This window comes from Macaca nemestrina, chromosome X, assembly GCF_043159975.1.
Source record: "Macaca nemestrina isolate mMacNem1 chromosome X, mMacNem.hap1, whole genome shotgun sequence".
Lineage (NCBI taxonomy): Eukaryota > Metazoa > Chordata > Mammalia > Primates > Cercopithecidae > Macaca > Macaca nemestrina.
The window spans coordinates 51,588,479-51,601,559 of NC_092145.1; the positions used below are offsets into that span (position 1 = coordinate 51,588,479).

Consider the following 13,081-nt stretch of genomic DNA (forward strand, 5'->3'; position numbering starts at 1 on the left):
CTTTTGCAACTTTAAGCTACAGCAGAGAAAACAGCTTCCACTTCATGTAATCTTACTGGTTATTTAAGGATGTGAGCCCTTAGAAAGGGCGAGGTAAGGCATGGCATGGTGGCTCATACCTGTAATCCCAGCACTTTGGAAGGCTGAGGAGGGCAGATCACGAGATCAGGAGTTCAAGACCAGTCTGGGCAACATAGTGAAACTGTCTCTACTAAAAATACAAAAATTAGCCAGGCATGGTGGTGCACCCCTGTAGTCCCAGCTACTCAGGAGGCTGAGGCAAGGGAATCGCTTGAACCCGGGAAGCAGAGGTTGTGGTGAGCTGAGATCGTACCACTGCACTCCAGCCTGGCCAACAGAATGAGACTCCGTCTCAAAAAAGAGAAAAGAAAAGGAAAAAGAAAAGAAAAGAAAAAGAGAAAGAGAAAGAAAGAAGAGAAAGGGGGAGGTAAGATAATACTTGAGGTTGAAAATAGGTATGAATGGTATAATCCATCTTTGTAGGAAGATATGTACATTAATAGATCACAAGTATGGATGGCTAATACTTCTAATTGGTGGGATTATAGGTTATTTGTTTTTATACACATGATTAAAGTAGGTTGAGCATGGTGGCTCAGGCCTGTAATACCAGCACTTTGGGAGGCTGAGGCAGGCAGATTGCTTGAGCCCAAGAGTTCAAGACCAGCCTGGGCAACATAGTGAGACCTCATCTCTACTAATAATCAAAAACATTAGCTGGCTGTGGTGGCACATACCTGTAGTCCCAGGTACTAGGGAGGCTGAGGCGGGAGGATTGCTTGAGCCCAGGAGGTCAAGGCTGCAGTGAGCTATGACTGTACCACTGCACTCCAGCCTGGGTAACAGAGCAAAACCCTGTCTCATAAAACTAAAATAATAATTTTTAAAAAGAGATAAAAAGTATTGTTTAAAGGCGGGAATTGAAATGCATGCAATTATATATATTCCTTACTGTATTAACTCAGGCTGCCGTAACAAAATACTAAATGACTTAAACAACATAAATTTACTTGCTCACAGTTCTAGATTCAAGAAATCTCAAGTTGACGTCCAGCAGGGTCAGATTCTGGTGAGGGCTCTCTTCCTGGCTTGTAGACAGGCACCTTCTTGCTGTGTCCTTGCATGTTGGAGACTGGTCTCTCTCTCCTTGTAAGGCCACAATCCTATCAGATTAAGCCCTGACTGTTATCACTTTATAACCTAAATTACTTCTGAAACAACCTATCTCCAGATACAATCACGCTAGGGATTAGGGCTTCAACATATGAATCGGGAGGTCACAGGTGACAAAATTCAGTCCATAGCATTTATGCTCACCATGAACACCAGAAATGTTTAGTTCATAAAACAGCAAATTCCGTTCAGTAGAAAAACCATACCAGAAGTTCAGTGCTACAGGTCACTAGATGTCATGTGCTTAATATGGTGTGTTAGCAAGTGCCTCCTGCCCCTTTCTCCATCCAACTTCAGTCTTGGATGTTAACTCCCATTAAGCTGAAAAAAGACTTTCCAGAAGGCAAGAGAGCCTAGCTTGAATTCCAACCCTTATTCACCTTGAGCAGATTACATCAGACCCTGTGTTTTCATTTCCTCATTCTCAGATAAGAAGGTTAGTCCACATGACCTTCTCTCCCAAGGTTCTCTAACTCTGTGATTCCAACTCTAAAGAAAAAGCACCTACCATCCCCAAGTCAGGACTCACTGGACCTGGACGGAATTGAATATTTCCCCCCAGGAACAATCTGCTAAAAGTTTTCCTTCAACCATTTTGTTTGGGTGAAAAGGTAGCCTTGTGTACATTTCATTCCTTAGAATACCACCAGAATGAACCACAAGAGTCACACAATAACGATAATATTTATTATTTTATTGCTACATTGGAAGTGAAAATAAACTATAAGCTGCCAAATGATGCAACTTCATGAAGATTATGAAACAATTGAGGCAACCATTGTAGAAAGTTAAAATTGGCTTATCCTGTATGAGGTGCAAGGACTACGTACACAAAGGTCATCAATGGCAAGATTATTGACAGCATCTGCCATTTGGAATTTACATACCAATCCGAAGTTTAGAAAGGAACTTAAGGAAACATTCACTACCCCTGACCTCTTAGCCAGGGAATATAGGTGAGAAGAAATCAGAAGATGTCTGAAATCTTTACAAACACATAGGGTTACAAAAAAAAAAAAAAAAAAAACAAGCCTAAAACCAAGACTGTCAGGCAATGTTGAAATCTGCTCTTTGGAGGAGATCCCCATTTTATGATGTTTGAACACACTCTTTCTCCTGCTGGATAGCTGGGGGAAAAAAGAAACAAAAAATTACAAAAGTATTTTCCTAAAACTAAGTTCAGCTTCTTCCAAAAGAGCTCTTTGTAAGTCATTGAAGGCTGCCATACATGTTTTAAATTTAGAATGCCAAGGCATTAACCACAAAACTCACAGTGGGGTGTGTGTGTGTGCATGCGTGTGCACATTTAAGCACCTGAACTACCAACTAGAAACTACATCAACTCTAGGGTTTGTTTTTCCAAATGCTGTTGTCATTTTTTCAGATTATTGAAGACTGAGGAGTAAGTGAAGTACTTTCTTCAGATTTATCTGTCACCATTAAGTTAGAAAATTATACACTTTCAGATAATTTTAACTAATGTTGCAACTCTCAAATAAAACTGACATAACAAAAGGTGCCCCTTGGCTTTTGTGAATATGCTTAGAGTTTCTCCAGCAGGCTGTAACTCCAGAGGACAGAACCGATCTCTTGAATCTGAGAGCTTTAAGTATACTAAGATCTAAATTGTTCTCACCTTATCTTGTCATCAGATATAGAAAGCCAAAACTGCAGTCTACAGGGTTCTTTAGGGATAATATTATGGACTCAATTTTTAAATGTAGAAAAATGCCAAATACCCAAAAGTAGACAAAAACTAAGTGTTTTTTAGTGCTACATCCCATATTCCAAGATTGGTTTTAATGTGGTTTTTAATAATTTTCCAACAAGAAACTAGTTTTTTATTCCCCCATCACTACTGGGCCCATCATGTGAGAACCAGAAGAAAACTATTTGATAGTTTTAACTGTTGCATTAAATACCATGGTACTCTAATTATTGCTTACTTTGTGTAAAAAATTTACTAGAAGATAGGTTTATTTACTGAACCTATTAACTTTCTCTACTGTTTGCTTCCAATAGAACCCCGCATGACTTACTTTCCTTTGAGGGAAGAGTATTTTTTTCTTCAGTATTAGTTTTCTTCAGTTTTGACCTGTCAAACTTCTCCACTTCCGACAAGTCTGGTTTATCACTCATCTTGACTAGAAGAAAGCCTGAAAAGAAAAAACTTTTTTTTTTTTTGGAGAAAGGATCTTGCTCTGTTGCCCAGGCTGGAGTGCAGTGGCACGATCCCAGCTCACTGCAACCTCCGCCTCCTGGGTTCAAGCAATTCCTCTGCCTCAGCCTCTTGAGAAGCTGGGATTACAGGCACACGCCACTACGCCCGGCTAATTTTTGTATTTTCAGTAGAGACGGGGGTCTTACCATGTTGGCCAGGCTGGTCTCGAACTCCTGGATTCAAGTGATCTGCCCGCCTCGGCCTCCCAAAGTGCTGGGATTACAGGCGTGAGCCACCGCGCCCGGACGAAAAAAACATTTTTAAGAAAACTTACCTGGCAGAACTGTCTTCGGACTAAGGGGTCACAAGCAAAAATTTTCACATTTCCTATCAATGTATAGTCTACCCGCTCATTTTCAACAGAAAAACAGCAACAGATACTAGAAAAGTTACATTTTTGTTAGAATAATTTCATCATTAGCCGTTTCTGATAGGCAGTAAATGCCATTGGATCAGAACGCGCCAGAAACCAAGATGTTCTAGAAACCCAGAGCCAATATGTCTGACTCTTAAAATCACAGCAAGGATAAAATAGAGGTGATAGAAGCACAAGACCAGACAGGGATAGAAGAAAAAATAAAGACTGGCTTTAACCAGGTAATTATTTTGTAACAGAACATAGCACCATTTGAGCATCTTCACTTGCTATTTACTTTTGGTTTTTGCCATTTTTCTTGGGAGATGGGGAGCAGCACACAAAAAAGAGTGAGATAAGTTGTACTAATTTCTTTCTATTTTAAATCCCCAGAGACGACAGTACATTAAGGCACTACAATACACGTCTCATAATAGCTCCTTGTGGCACTGATTTGTAAACGTTGTAAGAAGGGACAGCTAACTAGGATCAGACCCAGGACTTCATTAGAATAGAATAAACCAAATAGAAGTGGGTCTTCTTTCACCATGTTTTCTCTGCAGAGAGGGAGGAGATGAGGCTCAGAGGTGCATAGCTGCGGACCTGACGAAATGGCTGGTGCCCTGTGAAAGTCCCGAGTTTCTTCAGAAGAGACAATAGGATATCCCAGGCAGAGCTTTCATGAGCAAGCCTGGCCCCACCCTGGTGGAGCAAGACACTTTTGTCTAGTCCCTGGAGTAGAATGGAGAGGCCCCCAAGCAGTGAGAAGTGCCGAACATGCCTCCACTCCGTCGAGGTTACCCTAAGACCCTCCTCTGCCAAGCGATGAGACGCCAAGCTCGGAGCTGGGAAACTGGAACTAACAAATAAATAATAGCAGGGCCGGGCGCATAAGCCTGTCTGTCAGGAGCAGTTTGCATACTTTTTCAAATAACTATTAGCGTTGTCGGACGCCCAGTCTAACAGCCACGGGGGGTAAAGGAACCAGGGCCCAGTACCAGAGCGCCCATTCCGGGCAGCCCCCAAACTCCTCATCCGCAGACTGGCCGCTTTAAGGGTCCCCTACCCCCGCCCCGGGGCCTTGTTTCCAGAGACCGGCCCCCGGGAGGGCTCGGCATCGCGCGCAGAAGGCGGCGCCCCAGGAAGACAAAGGCTCGGACTCGCCGGGCCTGGCGGCGGCGCAGACGCCAAACGCCAGCCCCATACCCGGCCCCTCTGGCACCCGAAGGCGCGGCATCTCCCGCCTCGCGACCCCCACGCCTTCCCGTCCCCATGGTCCTCTGGCTCCTGCAAGGCCGCGGGTCCTCACCTGAAAGCTTGAAGACTCGTGAAAGGCCGTAGGCTGGGCTGACACCCAGGCTCGCTCCGCACAAGGTTAGCGTTCCCGCGCAGAGCCCTGCAGTACTAAGCCCTGTAGCAGGCGCCGCCCCAGCCCTCTCCGATTGGCTGAGGATTTCCGGACTCTCCTCCTTCGCCTCCTCGGCTTGAGCCTCCAGAGCCTGCGCCCACCATCTCTTCTAAGATCTGGGGCTTGGTGACGTCAGAGCAGACCTCGCCTCCCCAGGCCCCACCTCCCTGGCCTCTCCCACTGCTTTAGTCCTGAGGGTCCACATTCCCTTCATCCAAAGTACACTCACTCCTTCACAATAACAGAGGCCTTTGCAATAAGCAGACACATCTTGCCCAGTGAGCTCAGAACATCTGGAACACCGAGGTCCAAGCCGAATGACCGGTATTTAGGCTCTCTGGGCTTTTTAGAGCCACTGGGGCCTAAGGACGCTATGAAAACCTAACAGTAGGTTGGAAGTGGGGCTCGGTGTTGTCTGCTCTAATCCTTGGCCAGGTCGTGGAGTAGGGGTGCTCATGATGAGGGTGGGTGATTCAGGGTCGTTCACCCCTACAACTGGACATTTCTGTGACAGTAGTGCTCTCCTATAAAATGTAACAGTCACATTTGCAACTTTCTCGGCCACGGAACCCGATAGCAATCAGTTTATAACCACAGAACAACTGAAGCTATTCACCTTTATATCCCCAATCCCTAGCACTTTGGTCCATAAGACACATTGGTTGTGGAGATGTATATGGATTGAAATAATAAATCCGTGATAGGGAGGAATTTTTGGACAATAGCACCACCCAGTGTCTACTGGAAGAGAAAATTGAGGATCCGGTAGTTACTTGAAAGGACTAAACGTTCAAGATCATTTTCTGGATACTCACCCAGAACCTTAGAGCATTAAGGTAAGATGGAGGTAGAACTATGTCTTTTACTTGCACCCCAGGTATGGTGGTATAGATCTATATAGATCAGAAATCACTCTTTCCAAAAGGATTTCTCAAGCTTTCCCCACCTCACTTCATTCCCTTTTCTTTGCTCTTGTAGCACTTTCTGTTAATTTGAGAATTGTGTATGTTGGAGAAACTTTTAAAACAGAAAAGCATACTCATTCAACAAATATTAATTGTGTACCTACAATGTCCCTGGCATTAAATATAATAAACACCAGTGTTTCTACTACTCAGATTTCAATGTTGTTAACATTTAGGTATATTTACTTTGTCTTTCTTTTAAGGAATGAAAACTTTAAAGAAGATAATTGAGGTTTCCTTGACCTTCCCTCCATTTCTATTCACCTTCCCACTTCCCCAGGGGTAGTCCTATCCTGAATGTGATGTGTAGCTTCCAGCGGTTTTTTTTTTTTTTTTTTTTACTTTTAAGTTTAGGGGTACATATGCAGGTTTGTTACATAGGTAAACTGTGTCATGAGTATTTGTTCTACAAATTATTTCATCACCCAGATATTGAGCCTAACACCCATTAGATATTTTTCCTGATCCTCTCCATCCTCCCACCCTCTGCCCCCTGACAGGTCCCAGTGTGTGTTGTTCCCCTCTGTATCCATGTGTTCTCATCATTTAGACCCCACTTACAAGTAAGAACAAGCTGTATTTGGTTTTCTGTCCCTGCATTAGTTTGCTAAGGATAATGGCCTCCCCCTCCATCCATGTCCCTGCAAAAGACATGACCTCTTTATTTTTTATGGCTGCGTATTATTCCATGCTGTATATATACCATATTTTCTTTTATCCAGTCTATCATTGATGGGCATTTAGGTTGATTCCATGTCTTTACTATTGTGAATAGTGTTGCAATGAACATACCTGTGCATGTGTCTTTATAATTGAACAATTTCTATTCCTTCGGGTATATACCCAGTACTGGGATTGCTGAGTCAAATGGTATTTCTGTCTTTAGGGCTTTGAGGAATCGCCACACTGTCTTCCACAATGGCTGAACTAATTTATACTCCCACCAACAGTGTACAAACATACCTTTTGCTCCACAACCTTGACGGCGTCTGTTATTTTTTGACATTTTAATAATAGCCATTGTGTCTGGTGTGAGATGGTATCTCCTTGTGATTTTGATTTGCATTTCTCTAATCAGTGATGTTGAGCTTTTTTTATGATTGTTGGCTACATGTATGTCTTCTATTGAAAAGTGTCTGTTAACATCCTTTGTCCACTTTTTAATGGGGTTTGTTTTTCTTTTATACATTTATTCAAGTTCCTTACAGATGCTGGATACTAGACTTTTCTCAGATGTATGGTTTGCAAAACTTTTCTCCCATTCTGTAGGTTGTCTGCATACTCTATCGATAGTTTCTTTTGTTGTGCAGAAGCTTTTGTTGCAATTGCTTTTGGCATCTTTGTCATGAAATATTTGCTCGTACCTGAATGGTATTGCCTAGGTTGTCTTCCAGGGTTTTTATAGTTTTGAGTTTTACATTTAAGTCTTCAATCGATCTTGAGTTAATTTTTGTATGTGATGTAAGGAAAGAGTCCAGATTTAATCTGCATATGACTAGCCAGTTATGCCAGCACAATTTGTTGAATAGGGAACCCTTCCTCCATTGCTTGTTTTTGTCATGTTTGTCAAAGATCATATAATTGTAGGTATATGGTCTTATTTCTGGCTTCTCTAGTCTGCTCTATTGGTCTATGTGCCTGTTTTTGTACTAGTACCATGCGGTTTTGGTTACTGTAGCCCTGTAGCATGGTTTGCCTCCAACTTTGTTTGTTCTGCTTAGGATCACCTTGGCTATTTTTTTGTTCCATGTGAATTCTAAAATAATTTTTCTAGTTCTGTGAGGAATGTCAATGGTAGTTTAATAGGCATAGCATTGAATCTATTAATATAATTTGCTTTGGGCAGTATGACCATTTTGATGATATTGATGCTTCCTAGCCATGAGCGTGGAATGTTTGTGCTATCTCTGATTTATTTGAGCAGTTCTCCTTTTTTATTTGTAGTTCTTTTTTTTCTCTCACTTCCCTAGTTAGCTGTATTCCTAGATATTTTATTCTTCGTGTGACAATTGTGAATGGGAGTTCATTCCTGATTTGACTCTTGGCTTGACTGTTGTTGGTGTATAGGAATGCTAGTGATTTTTAAACATTGATTTTGTATCCTGAGACTTTGCAAAAGTTGCCTACCAGTTTAAGAAGCTTTTGGACTGAGACGATGGCCTTTTCTAGATATGGGAGCATGTCATCTGCAAATAGGAATAGCTTCACTTCCTCTCTTCCTATTTGGATGCCCTTTATTTCTTTCTCTTGCCTGATTGCCCTGGCCAGAACTTACGATACTATACTGAACAGGAGTAGTGAGAGAGGGCATCCTTGTTTGTTGCCTGTTTTCAAGGAGAATGCTTCCAGCTTTTGCTGGAAGTATGTTGTTGGCTGTGGGTTTGTCATATATGGATCTTATTATTTTGGGGTATGTTCCTTCAACACCTAGTTTATTGAGAATTTTTAACATGAATGGATGTCGAATTTTATTGAAAGCCTTTTCTGCATCTATTGAGATAATCGTGCGGTTTTGTCTTGAGTTCTGTTTATGTGATTAATCACATTTATTGATATGCATATGTTGAACAAACCTTGCATCCCAGGGATAAAGCCTACTTTATTGTCGTGCATAAGCCTTTTGATGTGCTGTTGGACTCAGTGTGCCAGTATTTTGTTGAGGATTTTCGCATCGATGTTTATCAAGGATATTGGCCTGAAGTTTCTGTTGTTGTTGTTGTTGTTCTTGTTGTGGTATCTCTGCCAGGTTTTGGTGTCAGGATGATGCTGGCCTCATAGAATGAGTTAGGGCAGAGTGCCTCCTCCTCAATTTTTTGGAATAGTTTCAGTAAGAATGGTACCAACTCTTCTTTGTACATCTGATAGAATTCAGCTGTGAATCCCCTGGACCTGGGCTTCTTTTGGTTGCTAGGCTATTACTGCCTGCATTTGAGAGCTCACTATTGGTCTGTTCAGAAATTCAGTTTCTTACTGGTTCAGTCTTTTTTTTTTTTTTTAATTATACTTTAAGTTCTAGGGTACATGTGCACAATGTGCAGGTTTGTTACATATGTATACATGTGCCATGTTGGTGTGCTGCACCCATTAACTCATCATTTATGTTAGGTATAACTCCTAATGCTATCCCTCCCCCCTCCCCACTCCCCACAATAGGCCCCGGTGTGTGATTTTCCCCTTCCTGTGTCCAAGTGATCTCATTGTTCAATTCCCACCTATGAGTGAGAACATGCGGTGTTTGGTTTTCTGTTCTTGCGATAGTTTGCTGAGAATGATGGTTTCCAGCTGCATCCATGTCCCTACAAAGGACACGAACTCATCCTTTTTTATGGCTGCATAGTATTCCATGGTGTATATGTGCCACTTTTTTTTTTTAATTATACTTTAAGTTCTAGGGTACATGTGCACAACGTGCAGGTTTGTTACATATGCATACATGTGCCATGTTGGTATGCTGCACCCATTAACTCGTCAGCACCCATCAACTCGTCATTTACATCAGTTATAACTCCCAATGCCATCCCTGCTCCCTCCCCCCTCCCCATAATAGGCCCCAGTGTGTGATGTTCCCCTTCCCATGTCCAAGTGATCTCATTGTTCAATTCCCACCTATGAGTGACAACATGTGGTGTTTGGTTTTCTGTTCTGGCGAAAGTTTGCTGAGAATGATGGTTTCCAGCTGCACCCATGTCCCTACAAAGGACACAAACTCATCCTTTTTTATGGCTGCATAGTATTCCATGGTGTATATGTGCCACATTTTCTTAATCCAGTCTGTCACTGATGGACATTTGGGTTGATTCCAAGTCTTTGCTATTGTGAATAGTGCTGCAATAAACATACGTGTGCATGTGTCTTTAGAGCAGCATGATTTATAATCGTTTGGGTATATACCCAGTAATGCAATGGCTGGGTCATATGGTATTTCTAGTTCTAGATCCTTGAGGAATCGCCATACTGTTTTCCACAATGGTTGAACTGGTTTACAATCCCACCAACAGTGTAAAAGCATTCCTATTTCTCCACATCCTCTCCAGCACCTGTTGTTTCCTAACTTTTTATGATTGCCATTCTAACTGGTGTGAGATGGTATCTCATTGTGGTTTTGATTTGCATTTCTCTGATGGCCAGTGATGACGAGCATTTTTTCATGTGTCTGTTGGCTATATAAATGTCTTCTTTTGAGAAGTGTCTGTTCATATCCTTTGCCCACTTTTTGATGAGGTTGTTTTTTTTTTTGTTTTTTTTTTTCTTGTAAATTTGTTTGAGTTCTTTGTAGGTTCTGGATATTAGCCCTTGGTCAGATGAGTAGATGTCAAAAATTTTCTCCCATTCTGTAGGTTGCCTGTTCACTCTGATGGTAGTTTCTTTTGCTGTGCAGAAGCTCTTTAGTTTAATTAGATCCCATTTGTCAATTTTGGCTTTTGCTGCCGTTGCTTTTGGTGTTTTAGACATGAAGTCCTTGCCCATGCCTATGTACTGAATGGTATTACCTAGGTTTTCTTCTAGGGTTTTTATGGTTTTAGGTCTGACATTTAAGTCTCTAATCCATCTTGAGTTAATTTTCATATAGGGAGGAAGGAAAGGATTCAGTTTCAGCTTTCTACTTAAGACTAGCCAATTTTCCCAGCACCATTTATTAAAAAGGGAATCCTTTCCCCATTTCTAGTTTTTCTGAGGTTTGTCAAAGATCAGATGGCTGTAGATGTGTGGTATTATTTCTGAAGGCTCTGTTCTGTTCCGTTGGTCTATATCTCTGTTTTGGTACCAGTACCATGCTGTTTTGGTTACTGTAGCCTTGTAGTATAGTTTGAAGTCAGGTAGAGTTCTAGTTTGATTGCACTGTGGTCTGAGAGACAGTTTGTTATAATTTCTGTTCTTTTACATTTGCTGAGGAGTGCTTTACTTTCATCTATGTGGTCTATTTTGGAATAAGTGTGATGTGGTGCTGAGAAGAATGTATATTCTGTTGATTTGGGTTGGAGAATTCTGTAGATGTCTATTAGGTCCACTTGGTGCAGAGGTGGGTTCAATTCCTAGATATCCTTGTTAACTTTCTGTCTTGTTGATCTGTCTAACGTTGACAGTGGGGTGTTAAAGTCTCCCATTTTTATTGTATGGTAGTCTCTGTCTCTTTGTACGTCTCTAAGGACTTGCTTTATGAATCTAGATGCTCCCATATTGGTTGCATATATATTTAGGATAGTTAGCTCTTCTTGTTGAATTGATCCCTTTACCACTATGTAATGGCCTTCTTTGTCTCTTTTGATCTTTGTTGGTTTAAAGACTGTTTTATCAGACATTGGGATTGCAACCCCTGCCTTTTTTTGTTTTCCATTTGCTTGGTAGATCTTCCTCCATCCCTTTATTTTGAGCCTATGTGTGTCTCTGCATGTGAGATGGGTCTCCTGAATACAGCAACCTGATGGGTCTTGACTCTTTATCCAATTTGCCAGTCTGTGTCTTTTAATTGAACCATTTAGTCCATTTACATTTAAGGTTAATATTGTTATATGTGAACTTGATCCTGTCATTATGATATTAGCCAGTGATTTTGCTCGTTAGTTGATCCAGTTTCTTCCTAGCATTGATGGTCTTTACATTTTGGCATGTTTTTGCAATGACTGGTACCAGTTGTTCCTTTCCATGTTTAGCACTTCCTTCAGGATCTCTTGTAGGGCAGGCCTGGTGGTGACAAAATCTCTAAGCGTTTGCTTATCAGTAAAGGATTTTATTTCTCCTTCACTTATGAAACTTAGTTTGGCTGGATATGAAATTCTGGGTTGAAAATTCTTTCCTTTAAAATGTTGACTATTGGCCCCCACTCTCTTCTGGCTTGTAGAGTTTCTGCCAAGATCTGCTGTTAGTCTGATGGGCTTCCCTTTGTGGGTAACCCGACCTTCCTCTCTGGCTGCCCTTAACATTTTTTGCTTCATTTCAACTTTGGTGAATCTGACAATTATGTGTCTTGGAGTTGCTCTTCTTGAGGAGTATCCTTGTGGCATTCTTTGTATTTTCTGAATTTGAATGTTGGCCTGCCTTGCTAGGTTGGGAAAGTTCTCCTGGATAATATCCTGCAGAGTGTTTTCCATCTTTGTTCCATTCTCCTCGTCACTTTCAGGCACACCAATCGGATGTAGATTTGGTCTTTTCACATAATCCCATATTTCTTGGAGGCTCTGTTAATTTTTTTTTTTTTTACTCTTTTTTCTCTAAACTTCTCTTCTCGCTTCATTTCATTCATTTGATCTTCAATCACTGATACTCTTTCTTCCAGTTGATTGAGTCAGTTACTGAAGCTTGTGCATTTGTCATGTAGTTCTCATTTCATGGTTTTCTTCTCTATAAGTTCGTTTATGGACTTCTCTGCATTGGTTATTCTAGTTATCCGTTCATCCATTCTTTTTTCAACATTTTTAGTTTCTTTGCACTGGGTACGTAGTTCCTCCTTTAGCTCTGAGAAGTTTGATCAACTGAAGCCTTCTTCTGCCAGCTCGTCAAAGTCATTCTCCGTCCCACTTTGTTCCGTTGCTGGCAATGAGCTGCGTTCCTTTGGAGGGGGAGACACGCTCTGATTTTTTGAATTTCCAGCTTTTCTGCACTGCTTTTCCCCCATCTTTGTGGTTTTATCTGCCTTTGGTCTTCGATGATGGTGACGTACTGATGGGGTTTTGGTGTGGGTGTCCTTTCTGTTTGTTAGTTTTCCTTCTAACAGTCAGGACAGTCAGCTGTAGGTCTGTTGGAGTTTGCTTGAGGTGCACTCCAGACCCTGTTTGCCTGGGTATCAGCAGCGGAGGCTGCAGAAGATAGAATATTGCTGAACAGCGAGTGTTGCTATCTGATTCTCACTCTGGAAGCTTCATCTCAGAGGTGTACCCAGCCATGTGAGGTGTGAGGTGTCAGTCTGCACCTAGTAGGGGATGTCTTCCAGTTAGGCTACT

At 41.7% G+C, this 13,081-nt stretch overlaps 1 protein-coding gene across 2 annotated transcripts in view; it reads right to left on the bottom strand.

Annotated features, from left to right (window-relative positions):
- Positions 1 to 1,859: 1,859 nt before the first annotated feature.
- LOC105499750 (thymosin beta-15A) overlaps positions 1,860 to 13,081 on the bottom strand; it is a 42,945-nt gene continuing 31,723 nt past the window's right edge. Inside the window, exons 1-3 of one of the 2 annotated variants that reach the window (XM_011772527.3) lie at positions 5,080 to 5,275; positions 3,234 to 3,350; positions 1,860 to 2,321 (exon numbers count right to left, since the gene is read on the bottom strand). In XM_011772527.3, coding sequence (XP_011770829.1) covers positions 2,284 to 2,321; positions 3,234 to 3,333 — 138 coding nt within the window. In that variant the 5' untranslated portion in view covers positions 3,334 to 3,350; positions 5,080 to 5,275 and the 3' untranslated portion in view covers positions 1,860 to 2,283. Of the gene's footprint in view, positions 2,322 to 3,233; positions 3,351 to 5,079; positions 5,276 to 13,081 lie in introns of those variants that run through there. The other variant, XM_071088414.1, reaches the window with a different exon arrangement.